Genomic DNA, 19973 nt, shown 5'->3' on the forward strand with positions numbered 1-19973 from the left:
TTTTAAATATGTTTTTACTTATTACAATAAGGTGACAGTAGCATTGCACATGGAAGATAGATACATAGTAGTATACTTAAACATTGCAAAGGCTTTGGATAGATAATGCATGATAACTTCATAGCCAAACTAGAGCAGATGGAGTTGGGTATTAGATTAGTGCATTGGATTGGCACTCTGACAGGTATCAACAAGTTGTGTATGGGGGAGCAATATCCCAGAAGGGGGGGGTTCATTAGTGGTGTGCCTCAGGGGTTAGGGCCATTGCTGTTTAACCTGTATGTTAATGATTTTGAGGAAGATTTGAATGGGAATATTCAGTTGTTTGCAGACAATACAAAGTTGGGATGAATTATGAGAAATGGAAAGACTTGAATAGACTGAACAAGCACAGGAGTGGAAATGCCAGTACAATGTTGCAAAATGCAAGGTTTTAAAATTTGGAAAACAGGTGAGATATAGAATTTGCTCTTGGTATGAATATATTGTTGGAGGTGCAGGAAATAAGAAATCTTGGTGTGATGGTGGATAAGGATCTAAAATTGAGAGTACACATTGCCAAAATTGTGAGGACAACACAAATAATTCTGGGAATGATGTAGAGGACACTGACTTGTAGAAGTAAGGAGATTCTTGTTCCATTGTATAAGGATCTGATTAGGCCACAGATTGTGGCCTAATCAGATCCTTATACAATGTGCACAGATTTTGTTACCTGGTTTTCAAAAGGATGAAGAGCTGCTGCAGAAGGTACAGAGGCAACTGACCAGGGCCGGCCATCTTGGGGGCGCAGTGGGTGCAATGCACCCAGGCCTCATGATCGAGTGGGCACAGTCGATACACATTTGCAGAAACGTATTTATTTCTAATGTTTTTTTTTTTTTTTGTTTTGTTTTCCTGTGCCCAAATCATTTGCCGGTAAGAGGTTTTACAATACGTTTATTTTGAATCCTTTAATTTTTACCTTTCAAAAATATTTTAGGGCCCCAAAAGGTTTCTTGCACCCGGGCCCCTTTATAGAGAAGGCCGGTCCTGCAATTGACCTTCATACTCTACAATCTCTGGAATGTAGAGTATGAAGAAAGATTGAGATGGTGCAATTTGCAGAGTCTAGTGGATAGGAGAAAGAGAGGTGATATGATAGAGATAGGTAAGGTAAGGAGTTGTTATTGGATTAACGTTGAAGAGGTTTTTCAAAAAATGGTCGGAGATTGGGGGAGAACAAGAGATCATCCCTGGAAGATGTATAAGGAGGGTGTCAGCAAGAGAGTGAGAAGCAGGCTTTTTTGCATGGAGTGTTGTGAATAATTGGAATGCACTGCCTGAGAGCATGGTGTCTGCAGATAATTTGAATGTGTTTAAGCCATGGTATGGTGAGCTATGTGTATGACAAAGGTACTTCCTAGGTGAGTCTATGACTCCATGGGGCATAGAATAATAACAAGTGCTGAATAATATTACTGGTCTGGTTGGCATGGTTAGCAAATCCACTCGTCACCCAATAGGCTGCAGGATCAAATTCCACTACATGTTTGTGATTATGTGGGAGATAAATTTCATCACCCAGTGAGACAACTGCCTTTGGCAGACTATGTGAAAATAAATTAAAACACATACAAAAGTAAATAAAATAATTAAAAAAAATATGATAAAAAAGCCAGTAATAAACTAATATCCTTGAAACCGAATTACATGATAAAAAGACTCAAATGTTCTCCAGCAACCTAAAAATAACAGCACCGTACACAATTAAAACACAAGCCAATAGTTATTAATGTTTTCTCACACATCAGACTGGAGTGAATGGCCTGCCAAATTAGTAATGTTGTAGTGTTTAGTGGTGAATTGTATATGTAATTTCTGTCCCTTTGTATGCACAACATATGATACTCCAGATAAAAATGGCCTTAATTATGAATTATGAAGGCATTTTGGTAATTTGGAATTATCAAAATGCTAAGTACAGTGATCAATCAATTATCTGACCTTCTAATGAATGAGTATTCAATTAACAAAACCTTGAATTGGTTAGTGTGTCAAATGAATTCCTGTTCAGCACCATGTTATTGTACCTTCAGTAATTCATTCCAGAAATTATCTGATCAGAAAATTGCTCTCCTGCTGTGACTGGATAATAAGGAGTTACTGCAATTAATTTTTTTTTTAATTTAAATTAAAATTATTACTCTAACACAATAGTCTTCGAAATATTATCATAATAAATGTTGACCACTGCATAACATTGAAGGAAAAGGAACAACATTATCGGTGATGTGCAGTCATCAAAAAATCACTGTAGTTTGGACTGGATGTTTTTATTAAAAAGAGTTTCACTTAGTAATTAATCTGGTCATAGACCAGTGTCATGGAGTGAGTAAACAGATGTCAGTGAAAGTGGAGAAACAATAAATGAGCTTGACTCACAATTTGATGAAGTGTGTGTGTGCATGTGGGGGAGTGACAATGGGGATCTCCTGCATGAGTCTTTTGACTACATGGAGGTGTAGTGCTAATAACAATAACAATCTTCATTTTGCATCTTCAAATAATTGACATTAACAAATAATGGTGGCCTCAGAACAGAACAGAATGCTCCACTGATTATTCATCTGCAAAAACCAAAATGTACTATAGGTTCTGCAGGAACACAGTTTAAGATACACTGCTCTACCACATTAAAACAGCAATTTTAAATATTCATAAAGGATCATAACATTGGCAGTACCTCTTATATTCCTTCATTTTGCATCTTCAGCAAATAATTGACATTAACAAATAATAGTAGCCTAAGAACAGAATGCGACACTGATTACTTTTATGATGATTTCACAACATTCAAAAATATCACTGTTTATATATATATATATATATATATATATATATATATTAGGATAACCAAGTTATTTTATAAACTTGGTTATTTTAACTCCTAATCCCAAGTATGCAAACAATTAAGTTTGCGCCTGAAACAAAGTTCAAGTCTAAAGATGGTATAACACCAGGGCAACTCATTGTAAAGGTGGGTAAAGCTCTGATCACTATTCTTAGTATTTTCCCTTAATGTAAAGCACATCTCACTAGAAGATGTACACTGCAATGCATTATGGGTGGGGTCAATACCCAGACTGGTTTCAACCTTTTTTGAGGTCTCCTCAGTGAGTAGCTAGACTCTAAATACTAAGAATAGTGATCAGAGCTTTACCCACCTTTACAATGAGTTGCCCTGGTGTTGTATCATCTTTAGACTTGAACTTTGTTTCAGGCGCAAACTTAATTGTTTGCATACTTGGGATTAGGAGTTAAAATAACCAAGTTTATAAAATAACTTGGTTATCCTAATATACAATATCCCCAAGTTAAAAAATTTATTACGTATATATATATATATATATATATATATATATATATATATATATATATATATATATATATATATATATATATATATATATAATGTACAAAATGCAAATAAACAACTCAAGCAAGCTCCCCCTCCCCATGCTGACCTATTAAAATCAGCATAGGTTACATAAAAGAAATAAAAATTCCAAGGTTCACAAATGTGTAATATCAGTATTATAGGAAAATATTTTATTAAATATAGATAAATATTTAATACACCTTTATGTAATAAAATTTCATTTTTAATTTAATAAAAAAAAAAATTTGTACGTTAACTCTTACAACAGCAATCTCATGGGAGGACTGCAGGAATAGTTTGTTACAGTGGACAGTTAGTGATGACAGTGAATTTCCTTCAGCATATCATTGTGTTTATGTTTATAATGGTGTTTGCAACAGTGAGAGTTAACTGCAAATAATTATTTAATCTCGGTCTTAATGAATTTTTATATAATAAAATAAAATATAAAAATATTATTATTATTATTATTACCTAAGACCCCCAAGAAATCAAAGATTCATCTAGGAGGTCCTTTTATCATACACACAGCTCATCATACAGTGCTTTAAACACACTCAAATGCTCTGCAGATGCCACACTCTCAGACAAGGCATTCCAATCATTCACAACTCTGCACGAAAAAAACCTGCCTCTCACTTCCCTACTCACACCCTCCTTATATAGCTTCCAGGGATGACCTCTGGTTCACTTCTGATCTCCCACTATTTTCTGTAGAACCTCTCCAACACTGATCCTATAACAACCCCTTACTAACTTGTAGGGCTCTATCATACTCCCCTCTTCCTCCTATAGAAATTTTTATTTACAGTTTGCAGACTTAATAGTTTAAGTCAACATGGACATTTCATATAAAAGGTTCTTTTGGTTTAATTTAGATATGTGGAGGACAATAATTTCTTAACATTTTTTAATATATGTATCTAAGTGAAAACCACAATTCAAGACAGCAGATCAAGATGCGTGCAAGCAGTGTCGGCTTGTACATAAGCACTGCGACACTGCAGCACCCCACAAGGAAAAAATTAAATTTTGTTTGTGTTTATAAATAATAGCAATGCTTACAACATTATATAGATGCAATAGAACATGTTAAAGGTTATAGCTTATGTTTTGAATACTTAATAATTGGAATTGGTAGGGAGGTAACTGAATCAGTTGATATAGTTGAATTACTGAGCGAGCACTTTGCAAGAGTATATCATCCAGGTGGTGACATGACAGAAATGAATGAACCAAAAGTTTATACAAGAATTGTGGTGAATGAGGTGGAGGTGAGTAGTCTATTACAAAACCTCAATGTCAATACATCTGTGGGATTGGATGGTATACCAGCTCGTGTCATATGTGAAGTGGCTAAATAATTGTCAGTACCCTTGCCCATTCTGTTTTACCTGAGTCTCGGGTCTGGGTTAGTCCCAAGGGGGTGGAAAGAGGGGAAAATAGTTCCACTGCATAAAGGAGGTTCCAAGACTGCTGTTGTAAATTACCAACCGATTAGCATATCAGGAATCGTCAAGGTCTTGGAGAAACTAGTCAAGAGAAGAATACAGGATTGTATAGATGAAACTGGGATACTGTATGGGGGACAACATGGTTTTGTGAAGGGTAGATCATGCGTCAGTAATTTGCTCACATTTTATAACACAGTAACAACTGAACTGGATAAGGGTAATGGGTTTTCAGTGATTCTACTGGACCTTGCCAAGGCCTCTGATGGAACTCTAATTAGTAAACTGGAGCAGATGGGGATGGACATAGGGTTGGAGAGATGGATAGGAGGGTGGTTGATGGAGAGATACCAGAGAGTGGTTTATTCAGGAGTGGAGTCCAAAAGATGGCTTGTGACTAGTGGTGTGCTGCAGGGTTCTGTTCTTGGACCACTACTTTTCAATTTGTTCATTAACGATACAGGAAAGGATCTGAGAGGAAGTGTTCACTTGTTTGCTGATGATGCAAAGTTGGGTAGAGCAATTGTGAGTGTACAGGATGTCAAAATTTTGCAGGATGATTTGGATAGTTTGGAGGACTGGGCTAAGGAAAATGGATGTCAATTTAATGTGGCAAAGTGTAAGGTTATGCATTTTGGAGTGAAAAGATTAGCAGCAGTATATCACATTGGTGGAACCATACTCCAGGAGATTGATGAGGGCAGGGATTTGAAAGTGTTGGTGGACAGGGAGTTGAAGTTTAGGGGGCACATTGCAAAAGTGGCTAAAACAGCTCATCAAATCACTTGGTTACTGAAAAATACTTTAATGAGCAGAGACAAACAAGTTATTGTTCCTCTATATCAAGCCCTGATAAGACCCCATCTGGACTACTGTGCCCAGATATGGCGTCAGGGTTTCTTCTTGATGGAGAAGAGGTGGAGAGGATCCAGAGACGAGTGACCAAGATGGTGGCTGGTCTGTGGAATGAACCTTATGAGAATAGATTGAAGATTTGTGGGTTGAAAATTGGTTGATAGGCGGAAAAGGGGTGATATGATTGAGACATTTAAATTACTGAAGGGTTTCTATAAGATTAATCCAGAAGATTTTTTGAGAATAGGGCTGGTGGTGGGAGGACTAGGGGCCACACATGGAAGCTGGGCAAAAATGTGGTTAACAGGGGTGTTAGAGCTAGGTTCTTTACTTGGAGAGTGGTAAATGAGTGGAATAAGCTGCCAGTGTTTGTTGTAGGTGCTATGACCGTGAATGAGTTTAAGGCGAGGTATGATAGATACTGTGTGAATGTCGAATAGTCGTTCTTGACATGATGTTAGGGCCTCCCTCGATGAGTTTGTCGACTCCTTGGAGTTGCCCGTAATAATAATAATAATTGCTTGATTAACGCTTTAGATTACGAAACAAATGCACTGCAATCTAATGCAGTGTCGGAATAATCACATTTGGTCAGTTCCAGCTAGACTCGCTGATATTCATTTGCACTTGTCACTGCACGTAATAACTGAATCTGACACTGCTCGTTGAGCAGTGCCGCTACAGATAAATTGTATGCTTGCATGCGTTATTTCTCTGAGATATGAAACTTTTATTATTGGTGTGTGTTCGTGGTGAGGGAATATTTTTGTAAATCTTATTTTACACTGTTAAAATAAATATAATTATTTATTTATTTATTATAAATACAAGCCTGAATTATGGCGAGTGTCACTTGAAAATATGAAAAGAATTATATATTCTCAATTATCGTTACACAAAACAAATGCACTTCAATCTAACACAGTGTAGGAATGTTGAAACCGACACTGCTCGTTGGGCAGTGCCACTACAGATATATTGTATGCTTGCGTGCGTTATTTCTGTGTACAAAATGTTTTATTATTATTATTATTTGACACCTCCAGGGAGTCCTAAGACTCACTGAGGGAGGGCACGTACTCTACAGTTCTCTGTCTCCACCACATCCACAAACTGCCTCATCTATACCAATGGCATCTACTGTCCGCCATCACCACTATTATTTTCACAGACAGTCACAAACATCCATGCCCATGGCAGGATTCGAACCCACAGCCTTTTGGCTGGAGGGCGGATATGCTAACCACTCGGCCAACCAGGCTGGCAAACACACACACCGATTTTTATTATTGGTGTGTGTTCGTAGTGAGGGTGAAATATTTTTAATAAAGCAATTTTTGTAATATGTAAATTTACTTATTAATAAATTGGTTATGGATTAGTCAAAAATGAATTATTTTTAATTTTGTATATGCAGTACCCCCACTTAAAATTTTTACCGGCTGCCACTGTATGCAAGTCGGGAAGTACTGCCCCCTTATACTTTGGAAAATATGTTTCATGTGATGAGTGTTTCAGTTATGTAAGAAGGAAGCAAACACAGTTTGTTAAATAAGTGAAGACAAAACAAGAGCATATAGAAGAAAAAAAAGCATCGTTCATAACTATGTTTTTGTAAATAACATCATTTTTTTATCCCTGAACCTAGACTAACTGAACCTAGTTTGTCTTTTGGCATTTATACTGAAAATTATTGTTTTACCTAATTATGCTAATTAAACTGTTATAACAGGATACAAAACAAATAAACAAACAAACTTTCTTTGAGCAGCCTTGAACCAAGGACTAGTTCAAGACATATTTGGACTAGTTCAAAAACTAATGCCTGGAACCTGGTACATTTCGCCAAACTAACATAAAGATGAGTAAATGGTTCTTATAATTGTTTAAATGCAAAACAGCATTATACTAACCAGAGTTGAATGTTCATCTATCAATATTTGTGTTATTTTGGTGAATACTATCATGACATGTTGCAAGTTACATTATTGAAAGAGCTCTATCATGTGGTGGAACTTTTAATGCTGACAAAAGTGTCATAAGTTGTAGCACAATAATGATATATCAACTCAATTTTGGTTATACACGCTAGACATATAATTTTGTTTTGCCTAATTTTTACACAAAAAATAGTTTAACTGAAACCATGACAAATTTAGTAGTGATATTAAATAAATTTCATCAAATTCCACCCAGGCAGTATGGCATCATATGGAATTATTAGTATCAGTTTAAATAATTTTGCACTGAATAAAAGTGCACTGATTGAACTCAAAAATGAATTGCATGGACATCTTTTTGTGTATATATCCTAAATTTTATTATTGCATGTGTGTCCTAAATCCCAATCATATTATTGCAATATATAATTTCAATGCTTTTCTCTTTTGTGTCCTGGCACTTCATTAGAGTGAATGAAAAATCGGAATTGTTCAAAGAATTTTTTTTAAGCATTTCAAATAATAAATGTAAGTAAAATACATTTCAACCAGAGTCTAGGAATAATGAGCAGATGGATAAATGATTCTTATAGGTGCTTATACATTTAAACATGAAATTAAAAGGTTGAAGATGCAACAGACACAGTGAACTTAAGAACATGACATAGATTATAAGACAAATGGGAAGATTGAGACAGACATTATTATTAAAAGCAACCTCCTTAAAGTCTAAAGACTCTATGGAGGAGGCCAACATTAATCATTATTAACATAATACTATGTCACTCTAGTCATTCACTGGCAAAGCACTTTGGCAACCCATTCCAATCCACAGGGATTATAAGATGGATGCCAAGATTAAGGCAGATATTATTATTAATATACAGAAATCTCTTTAAGTTCCAAGTTGCCTTTATGAACTTGGATTTCGAGGAGGCAACTGATTCCACTCTTAACATTCTACGAGCATGTGCATAGACAGACTTAGGTGGTGAGGTTATTCATAACAGTGCTTCACAGTATATACAGCACCAGAGGAAATTAAATAACCAGTTTATTGAACTTACTAATATTTCACTGGATTTCTAACCAACATCGTCAGAGCACAAACAAGAACTGTTATAAACACACAGTACACAATTAGATTATTGCAGAAACAGTTCCAATATTAAATGATGAAAAGAAACTGTCCTAACAAGGCATCCTCTAGGGCAGTGTTTCTCAAACGGGGTAAGCGAAAGGTCGTTAGGGGGTAAGCAGCAATTTTTGGCTATGCATAATTAAAGGAGTCATTATATTTTTCAACCAACAGTTGTCTGCAATTAAAGACAACTGGGATAATAACTAATGAATCACATCCCCTCTCCATCAGAAACTGCTGTATAGACCAAGAAAAACCATATGTTGCTGGTGGAACATATGGTTCTGCTTGACACCACCCCAGTCGTTAACATGTTAAAACTAAGAAATATATAGTGAATGTGTTTCAGATATTATGGAATTCGGTTGAAGGGAATTAGCATTTCAACTCAACTGTTGAAATGCTAATTTGTCTTTGGTTCGCATGATCTTTTGTTAATACTTAGTGGCGCTAGCGTCTCCATAGCACGTGGTGGTGAATTTGAGCTGTGCAGAAGAAAGTGATTTTTAATCGGTGAATAGTCCGCTTTTTTCCCCATTTTTCTACGTTTTTGAGTGCTAAATTGTTTCTCTGAATACGAGTGTACTTCAGTGGTTGTTTTTTGGAAGTCAGTTGCTGTCGAGATATAATATATTTTGGTAGCGTCAGAATCGAACGCGTAACGGTGGAAGACAAAACGAAGCTAAGTTACTGTATTTAGTTATATTTCATTTTATTTAATTATATTTAGTACTTAAATGTTCTGATGTTTGTAATTTTTTTTCCTCTTATTTATTAATTGAATAATTATTAAAGATTACGCTACTCGTAAGGAATGATGGTGGATTCAGCAGCAGTCGCAAGTGGCGTAACGCCAAGTCCTCCGCCATTTAAGAACTCAATTATTAACAATATCATAAGGGACTTTGTGGCATGCAGTACTTGCGGCATGTATGCGTCTCGGGAATTACATATGTGGCTTGTTAAAGAGAGTGGAGAGCGTATGTGCGCAAAATGCAGGCAGTTGGAGTAAATAAGTACATTAGATATATCGATATCCAACTTTGTTGCTCCAGGAACGGGGAATGAATGTAGGAAGAAAAGTAGTGTGTGATAGGAGAGAATGAGAAAATAATAGTTGATAGTGTGGAAGGTGTGAGTGACTGTGAAAGTTTAGGAGATGGTTTTGTTTGGGAGAGTGAATTTAGATTAAGAGCGACTGACCTGCAGAGGGAGATAGATGAGTTGAAAGAGGAGGTGGAATGTCTTGTGAATGAGAGCAGAAGTATGAAAGATAAGATTAGGAGAATGGAAGAGATAAATGCAAGGAGAATCAGAGTAGGAGAGAGAGAGAATTTAGGGAGTATGAGTGAGAGGTATGGGGGTGCTAGAAGAGGAAAGAATGGAAACAGTAGGAGAGACGGAATGAGAGAGAGATATGGAAGTGCTAGAAGAGGAGAGAATGGAAACGGTAGGAGAGATGGAATGAGAGAGAGGTATGGGAATGCTAGAAGACGAGAGGATGGAAACAGTAGTAGGAGAGACAGAATGAGAGAGGGATATGGAAGTGCTAGAAGTGGAGAAAATGAAAACAGTAGGAGAGAGGGAATGAGAGAGATGTATGGGAGTGCTAGAAGAGGAGAGAATGGAAACAGTAGAAGAGAGAGGTATGGGAATGAAAGAAGAGGAGAGAATGGAAACAATAGGAGCGAGGGAATGGTAAGAGGTATAATGTATGGCAACTCAATGATCCATGGTGTTCAAGATAGGATGCGTGAGGAGTGTTTGCCAGGAGGAACAATAGAAAGGGTGGCTATGGCAATTAAGAGAGGTGAAAGGGCGGAGGAGATGATTGTGATGGTAGGAACGAATGACTTGAGTGGTAATATAAGTCGGGCAGCGAGAGATATGAGATTTTTGCTTGAGACTGTACGGAAGAAGACAGAGAGAGGAAAAATAGTGTGCGTGTTGCCAAGGTATGATAATGATGAGCTGAGCAGAAGAGCGGTGATATTGAATGGCATAATAGTGAGAATGTGTGACAAGAGAGGACTGTTATGTGTGGATGCTTGGAGTGCGTTTGAGGAAAGAGAGGAATTGTATGCAAGAGACCATTTACATTTGAATGAGGAAGGACGTAGGCATCTGGAGAGATTGCTGTTCTGAACGAGGCAGTGTGTCCCAGGGAGGATGATAGCAGGGGTGGCCTCTTGTGGGAATGGATACTTGGGAGAAGGGAGACAATGTCAGGTAACACTGAGCCCAGTGGAGTCTAGAAGGGATAATGCTGGGTATAGAAACAATGGCATTTATATGCTTTATACTAATGCCAGGAGTATCCGGAATAAGGGAGAGGAATTGGTGGCGCAGATAGCATCAGCCTGGCCAAAAATTATTGCGATCACTGAGATGTGGTTGACAGAAGGGGATATAACAACAGGAATAGAAGTCGCTGGGTATAGCATTTTTCGGCAGGATAGGAGGGGAAAGCGTGGTGGTGGGGTACTGCTTATGATAAGTGATGACCTATGTCCTCTAAGAGTGGAAAATTTGGAAGGAAGTGAGACAAATGATTTTGAGACCGTATGGTGTGAGGTAGAGGTAGGCAAGACAGGATATTTAGTGGGGTGTTGCTACAGACCCAGGAGCACAGAGGATGGGGACCAGGAGATGTTTAGACAGCTAAGTTTGGCAAGTGCAAGAAGAATGATTGTTATGGGAGATTTTAACTTCAGTAGTATAAATTGGAGAGAGGAAGATGCATGTAGCAATAGGGGAATGGAATTTCTAGAATTCTTGAGGGATAAATGTCTTAGGCAACATGTAACAGAGGGAACAAGAGGTTCAAAAGTTTTGGATTTGGTCATAGCATCAGAAGAGTTGATAATAATTGAGTTGATGTCTCTCCCACCAGTTGGAGAGAGTCACCATATGGTGTTGACTTGGAAAATGAATAGACATGCAGGAGTATCAAAGAGACGGGAACTTATGTGGAATTATAAGGCAGGTGATTATAATAGTCTTAGATGTCAACTTCGGGAAGTTTCATGGAGGGAGGAATTGGAAGGCCGGGATATCACTAGTGCGTGGGAAATTGTGAAAGAATATTTGTTATCAGCAATGGTAAGTTGTATACCACGAGTGAAGAAGAGAACGCAATTTGGAGTAAAGTGGATGACAATCAATATTAAACAGGAATTGCATGCGAAAAAGAGGCTATGGAAGAGATATAAGGAGACAGGTGAAGAGATGCATGAGGAATATAAGACACAGGCCTGAAGAGTGACTAGTTTGGTAAGGAAAGGGAAACTGGAATATGAGAGGAGATTGGCCCTAAGATCCAAAGAAAATCCTAGGGAATTTTTTAGCTATGTGGCCAGTAGGAGGAGAAATGACTGTGGAAGAATGATATTGTGGGATAAAAATGGGAATAGAGTGACTGATGCAGAGGACATAATGGAATTGTTCAATGAACACTTTATTGGAGTATTTCATCCTAGAGGAGTCAGTTTTAATGCTAGAGGGATAGGACTGGTACGAGGTCTGGAGGTACAGGAGGAGAGTGTGTTTCAGATACTGAGTAATCTGGATGTCAGTAAAGCTGTGGGACTGGATGGTATTTCACCAAGAGTTTTGAGAGAATGTGCTAGGGAATTGACATTGCCTTTAACGTGGCTTTTCAATGAAAGTCTGGCTTTGGCAAAGGTGCCCAGGGAATGGAAGGAAGGTAAGATAGTGCCATTGCATAAGGGTGGTAACAGACTGGAAGTGTCTAATTATAGGCCAGTCTGTGTGTCATCAGTAGTTGTTAAGATCTTGGAGAAAGTAGTGAGGGACCGTATACAGCATTGGGCAGATGAGGGTAATGTTATCTGTGAGAATCAACGTGGATTTGTGAAAGGACGCTCTTGTTTTAACAATATGCTAGCCTTTTATAATAAAGTTATAAGAACATTAGATGAGGGAAAGGCATATACTGCCATTTTCTTAGACTTGGCGAAGGCATTTGACAGGGTGCCACATAATAAGCTGATATTTAAGTTGCAGCACATGGGTCTGGATGTCAGATTGGTCAACTGGATTCAGGATTGGCTGTCTGATAGGTATCAGAGAGTTGTATATGGTGGAGCAGTTTCCAGGAGGCAGAGGGTTACAAGTGGGGTCCCACAGGGCTCAGTACTAGGACCTATATTGTTTAACCTTTATATCAATGACATAGCCAGTGGATTGCAGGGGGATATTCAGTTGTTTGCGGATGATGCGAAGCTGGGAAGGATTATTAGTAATAGTGCAAATGTGGTAGCCCTGCAAGAGGATTTAAATAAGCTAGATAGATGGGCAAATGAATGGGGGTGTCAGTTTAATGCAGTAAAATGTAAGGTCTTGAGGTTTGGGAAACATCGATGGGATGCTGCATACTCTATGGGAGGATTTATACTGGAAGAAGTAGGGGAGACAAGAGATCTGGGGTTGATGATTGATAGAAACCTGAAGTTTAGGGGACATATTGCAAAGGTGGTGAAGGTAACACAGAGGATTGCTGCTATTATGAGAAGGACACTGACCTGCAGAGATAAGAGGGTTATCATTCCATTGTATAAGTCTCTGATCAGACCACACTTGGACTATTGTTCTCAGATTTGGTCCCCAGGATTTGAAGGGGATAAATTAACTGTGGAAAGGATACAAAGACGGATGACAAAGATGGTTTCAGGACTGTACAAGGATAGTTATGAGGATTGGCTGAGAGAATGTGGACTGCAGAGTTTGGTGGATAGAAGAAGGAGAGGTGATATGATTGAGACTTTTAAACTGTTGAGAGGTGGTTACAGGGTTGACACTGGGGAGTTCTTTCGCTTGGTTGAACAGCGGGAGGGAGTGATGACAAGAGGCCATCCCTGGAAGTTACGAAAGGAAACTGTGAGCAAGAGGGTAAGGAGTGGTTTCTTTGTGTAGAGGGTGGTTGAGCCGTGGAATGCATTGCCTGATGGAGTGGTGGGAGCGAGAACGGTCAGTGAGTTTAAAGAGTGGTATGATAGACTTTGTGTTTCTCAGGGGGGGGGACCTCCCCTCGATGAGTCTTGACAGACTTTATGTCTTAGGAAGGACCTCCCTCGATGAGTCTTTTGACTCCTTGGAGGCCTGAATTATAATAATAATAATATACCACACCAATCATATGCAGTTCTTCGCTGCTCTACGTATTTCAAGTCTTGTAAATTACCGGTAATTTTTGCTTGAAATAATGGGAAAGAAGATGCTATTTGGGTAGATGACTTTGAAGATGCACACAAAGAAACTGGTCTCGATGCCAAAAGTAGTGATAGCGAATAGGAGCTTCATGGTAAGTCGCACCATTTTCAGTTTTTTTCTTAAAACTTTAGTTTCCGAAAATTCCCACACATATCTTGCAACACAATTTTTTAAGTTTAATTTTGGGAAAAAAGTTAGAGTTATATTCGAGTAAATACAGTATTTTTTTTAGCTTTCAAATTCTTATGTATAGATCACTGATTAAAGATTGGATTTATAAAATCCCCAAAAGAGAGCAATTGCATCTGGATCAAATGAAATTGATAAGAGTGTGTCATCTCTGACATTTCTAGAGAAGCAAAATTTTAAAATAAATCATATTTTTTGTTTACATGAACATATAAATTCAAATAAAATAGATATTTATTTTTAATTAATATTTTAAAATAATTTATTAATTTATTTTTAATTAATGATTTTATTTTCTTAATTAATTAATTAGGTATTTGGTATTAACGAAAATTTAAGAAGGGGTACGCGGATATCTGAAGTTTGAGAAACACTGCTCTAGGGAATGGATAAAAGGAAATTTACTCAGAGAAGTCAGGTTAAATGTGGTTATAGAACCTGTTGAGGTAATTCATGGGGGGTTTACAAATTGTCTTACAGGCCCAAGATCCCCACCACCCCATGCAGCACAGCTATCCTTTTGCATCCAATCCCATGTGAAGGAACATCCAGAGCACGGTCTGTCAGTTCTAATCTGCCATACAGATGACTGTAGATGTAGTTTCTGTGTCCTTCAAGAGAAATATCAACAGATTCACCATTCTATCCAAAATAGGACAAGTAGCAGGCACAAGAACTGCATACACTCTAGTATGTGCAAGAGGATGAAACCAGTCTTTACAAGAATGGATGAAGGCTGCTAGCTAGGTTTGTGGCATAACAGTGGATGATGTGTAGTCCTTATCAGGACATCATTGTATCTGGAAAGGATGGAGGAGATGTGTAGACAAAAAACATCCCCATCCTCCTGAAAGAACACATATCATCGTCACAGCAAAATTATCCCAATCCTTATATTCAGAGTAAATTGGAAAATATAACTAAAGTTCTCTGCAAATGTGACCTATGTGCTGCTTTCAGACCACACATAGTTAGTATCTTCAATGAAGCTTAAGGATCAGCTTCATTCTCTTGCATATCTTAGTGTGCAGACTTTTCTATTATGTGTTAAATATATTTTCATTTTTTGAGCATGTTTCAAAAAAAGAAAGTCAACTACATTTTTCAAGTTTACCCCCCCCCCACCTTTTTGTTTTAAATTTAGGTGTCATTTTATAGTTGGGTTTATTATAAGGAAAGGCCATAAAATCATTTTTTAAGTATTCTTTTTCAAAACATAAATCAGTGCAGAATATAAATTTACATTTATATTCTGCACCATCATAACACAAACATTAAAATATCATTCAGATAATTTTATTTAAAAAAATGATTATTATTGCTTGCTGATCTTGAAATTCTCTTATCAAGTTTTTTTTTTTTTTTTTTTGGTCTGAAGTAATCCTGATAAGTGGAGACACTCCAGGCCTTCTCACTTCTCTAGTTCTTTCCAACAATGATTTAAAAATAAAATAAAATAAAATACTGGCCACAGAACCCACATTGTTTCAGTCAACAGTAACAATGACTTCAAAATCATTGGTAAACATATCATCAGCTCAGCTTTCTGTGATGGCTAAGGGTGGAGACTCACTGCTCATTAATTTCCAAGAAGTTTTTGGAGCTAAAGAATCTCCATCTTTCAGGAATAAAAAAGCATTGAAGGAGTGAATTTTATTGAAAGTTTATTTTTCACTTGGTTAGACTATAATAAATTTAGTTTAATCCTTTATCCAAGTGTGAGCAAACAAAGTTTGCACCTGAAAATATCTTCAGGACAGGGGTAATGTAGTACAACACTGGGCAACTCATAGCAAAGGTGTACCAAGTTAAAATCACTCCTATCTCAGTATCTCCCATAATGCAAAACACATCTCCTTGCAGATATGTATACTGTTATGCATAATCTACCCAGACTAGTTTTGACCTTTATTGAGGTCTCTTCAGTGGGAGCAAGGCCAAATAGTAGAGATACAACTAGAGGATATTTTCAGGCGCAAACTTTGTTTGCTGACACTTGGATAAAGGATTAAACTAAATTTATTATAGTCTAACCAAGTGAAAAATAAACTTTCAACATCTTTCTCTAAATCCAGAGTAATTAATAAAAAGGTGGCACACTTTTGGCAACTCCTATAGGTAAAGATGACCTCGCCATTGCTTCTGCCTGGTATTTCCTGGTAAACATATAATCAGCTCAGCTTTCTGTGATGGCTAAGGGTGGAGACTCACTGCTCACTAATTTACTCCATCTTTCAGGAATAAAAAAGCATTGAAGGAGTGAATTTTATTGAAAGTTTATTTTTCACTTGGTTAGACTATAATAAATTTAGTTTAATCTTTTACCCAAGTGTGAGCAAACAAAGTTTGTGCCTGAAAATATCTTCAGGACTGGGGTAATGTAGTACAACACCGGGCAACTCGTAGCGAAGGTGGACCAAGCTAAAATCACTCCTATCTCAGTATCTCCCATAATGCAAAACACATTTCCTTGCAAATATGTATAATATTATGCATTAAGGGAAGAGCCACTACCCAGATTAGTTTTGACCTTTATTGAGTTCTCTTCAGTGGGAGCGAGGCCAAATAGTGGAGATACACCTAGAGAATATTTTCAGGCGCAAACTTTGTTTGCTCACACTTGGATAAAGGATTAAACTAAATTTATTATAGTCTAACCAAGTGAAAAATAAACTTTCAACATCTTTCTCTAAATCCAGAGTGATTTAATAAAAAGGTGGCACACCTTTTGACAACTCCTGTAGGTAAAGATGACCTCGCCATTGCTTCTGCCTGGTATTTCCACTATTGAGCATGGCTCCCACTGAAGAGACCTCAATAAAGGTCGAAACTAGTCTGGGTAGTGGCCCTTCCCTTAATGCATAACATTATACATATCTGGAAGGAGATGTGCTTTGCATTATGGGAGATACTGAGATAGGAGTGATTTTAACTTGGTCCACCTTTGCTACGAGTTGCCCAGTGTTGTATTACCTTACCCCAGTCCTGAAGATATTTTCAGGCACAAGCTTTGTTTGCTCACACTTGGATAAAGGATTAAACTAAATTTATTAGAGTGAATTTTAATCTCACACTTCTATTTTAACATCCTTAATGCTTCTTTCAATTCTATAATAGGATGTGCATTTTTAGATTCAATTCTTTATGATAACTATTTCCAATGAAAGCAACTGTTTCTATTATAAATCATGGTAATAATAATATTCTTACAAAATAACCCTGAAGAATCCCATTTCTGTGTTGTGGTGATGGTGGAGTCCAGTAGATGGCAGCACTTGTCATATTTAGTACTTCAACATGGAGACTGTCTGGTGGAGCAGATGGCACTAAAAAAAGAAAAAAAGTAATAAACATTACAATCAACATCTGTGTTAATTGTTCTTAACCTGTAGGATGTGCAACAGTTCTCCTAACAGGGAAGGAGTGAAATTTTTTTTTATTAAAAAATTAAAACAGATCCAAGGAAGTCAGTACTTTTTTTTTTTTTTTTTTTTTAAATCTCACCCATGAGAGGTTATAAATCAATCATACATTAATATTGTAAGGAGAACTAAGGATGATACAATCTGGGAACTAATCTAGAGGACCAAAGATGAAATTTCTTTTCAAACCACTTAAAACACACATTAAACAGGACAGTGATCAAAATATAATGAAATCTGTCTATCAACTAAAGAAATTCATAAACATACCTACTCATGGTGGAATGGTGGATTCAAATATATGGTCCATTGGTTGGACAGAAAGGAAGCACTGTCCACCGGGTCAACCACCGTTGGAGGAAAAGATTATGCACTTCCACATCTAGTGAGGTGCAATACTGTTAAATTCAATTAGAGAGATGTAAACAAATTTCAAAATTGATAAATGGGACAATGAGACTTATTTGAATTTGTAATCCTACAAAAGGTTCTATTAAAGAAGTAGTATGGGGATTATTTGAGTTGCTGGAAGGGAAAAGTTTATGTGAAAAATCTGGTTCTTGTTTGAGATCTCAAAAATAGATAATACCAGAACACACAAATGTTTTGGGAAAATTTTGAGAAAAGAGCAAAACTAAATAATGATAAAATACCTGTTGGATTTCTGTTTAGTACATAGATTAGTCATTGCCCATGTTGCAACATAAAGATTTGCATAAATTCTCATCTTTGTCATAAAATGGTCTTACAACCTAAATGTCATGCATTTATGAGGGTGGTCTGAAAAGTTCTCGGCCTAGCAATGAAAAAACGAATTTATAATTTCAAAATTATTTTTATTTTTTAACATAATCTCCCTTAAGACTAATACATTTATTCCAGTGATGCTCCAGCACCATTATCCCATCACTGCAGTGGTTCTCAGTAAGATCTGCAAAATACCCATCTATAGCTGCAATCACCTCTTGATTCAAAGAAAAACACTGACCAGCTAAGAAGAGTTTTAGTTTTGGGAAGAGACAGAAGTCAGAGGGAACCAAATCTGGGGAATAGGGTGGATGTTCCAACAATTCATAGTGCAGATCCCTTAATTTTCCCATTGCCAAAACATCTTTGTAGGCAAGTGCATTGTCCTGATGAAAGATGATTTTTTTTCTTCTGCAAACCAGGTCTTTTCTCATTATTTTTTTCTTCTAGTCTAGTTAAAAGATCGGGATAATATTCTTCAGTTATTGTTTTACCCTTTACAAGATAATTAATAAACAAAATGCCTTTAGGCATCCCAAAACACCGATGCCATGACCTTTCCTACTAATGGAACCGACTTTGTCTTCTTTGGCACTGAACAACCGGCTTCTGTCCACTGTTTTGACTGCTGTTTGGATTCTGGTGTGTAATGGCGAATCCGAATCTCATTCACAGTAATAAATCAAGGCACAAAATAATCAGTTTTATTCTTGTTAAAATTTTCCAAGCACTGTTCAGAGATTTTCATGAGAGTGTGTTTTTGATCTGCTTTGAGCAAGCGTGGCACCCATCCTGCAAAAAGCTTTTTCATTTGCAATTCTTCATGCAAAATATATCCTACACATTTTTTTGAAATGCCTACAGTCTCAGCAATTTCACACACTTTGACTTGCCAGTCATCCAATACCATATCGTGCACTTGATCAATGATTTCTGTTGTTACACTTTTTGGACGTCCTTCACGTGGATCATCTTCAAGGCTGGTAGTGCTGCGTTTGAACTAGGCAGCCCATTTCTTAATTGTCAAAAACGAAGGAGAAGAGTGCCCAGAAACTTTTATGAACTTCGAATGAATTTCTTTTGGCATTAAACCTTCTTTTACAAAGAATTTTATAACCGCACGATACTCAATTTTATCCATTTCAAGGAATACAGACAACACTTTTGCTTCAGACAGCTGTATAAAACAAATTACTCGATAGAATAACTTGCAACTTGCCATGGATGCTTATGACAAATGTACCAACTTAGAAAAAAAAATTTTGCCGATAGTGTTGCCATCTATGGTCGAGGCAAAGAACTTTTCTGACCACCCACATATGCTGTAAGAAGTCTTACTGAATTATTGTGGACAGTGATATCCTCAAATGGTTCAGGATGAAAGAATATACAGGTATTGCAAATAGGAAATGGTTAGCATTTAATTTTGGTAAAAAGCTTATACAATGGCTATTCATAATTATTATTTTTGAGGAAATTACAATGTATACTGAATATTAATTATAATAACTTTAATTAATATTTCCGATATTTCAGCAAAGTTACATTGCAACCATCAGGGATCACAGAACTATA

At 37.0% G+C, this 19973-nt stretch overlaps 1 protein-coding gene across 3 annotated transcripts in view; it reads right to left on the reverse strand.

The window, feature by feature from the left end:
* Positions 1-19973, reverse strand: part of LOC150107214 (roundabout homolog 1-like) — a 742051-nt gene that overhangs the window by 274032 nt on the left and 448046 nt on the right. For all 3 annotated transcript variants that reach the window (XM_090391071.1, XM_090391072.1, XM_090391070.1), the window contains exon 14: positions 17440-17555. In XM_090391071.1, coding sequence (XP_090247197.1) covers positions 17440-17555 — 116 coding nt within the window. The remainder of the gene's footprint in view (positions 1-17439; positions 17556-19973) is intronic.

This window comes from Typopeltis vanoorti, chromosome 4, assembly GCF_054136105.1.
Source record: "Typopeltis vanoorti isolate ZY-2024b chromosome 4, IOZ_Tvanoo_1.0, whole genome shotgun sequence".
NCBI lineage: Eukaryota > Metazoa > Arthropoda > Arachnida > Uropygi > Thelyphonidae > Typopeltis > Typopeltis vanoorti.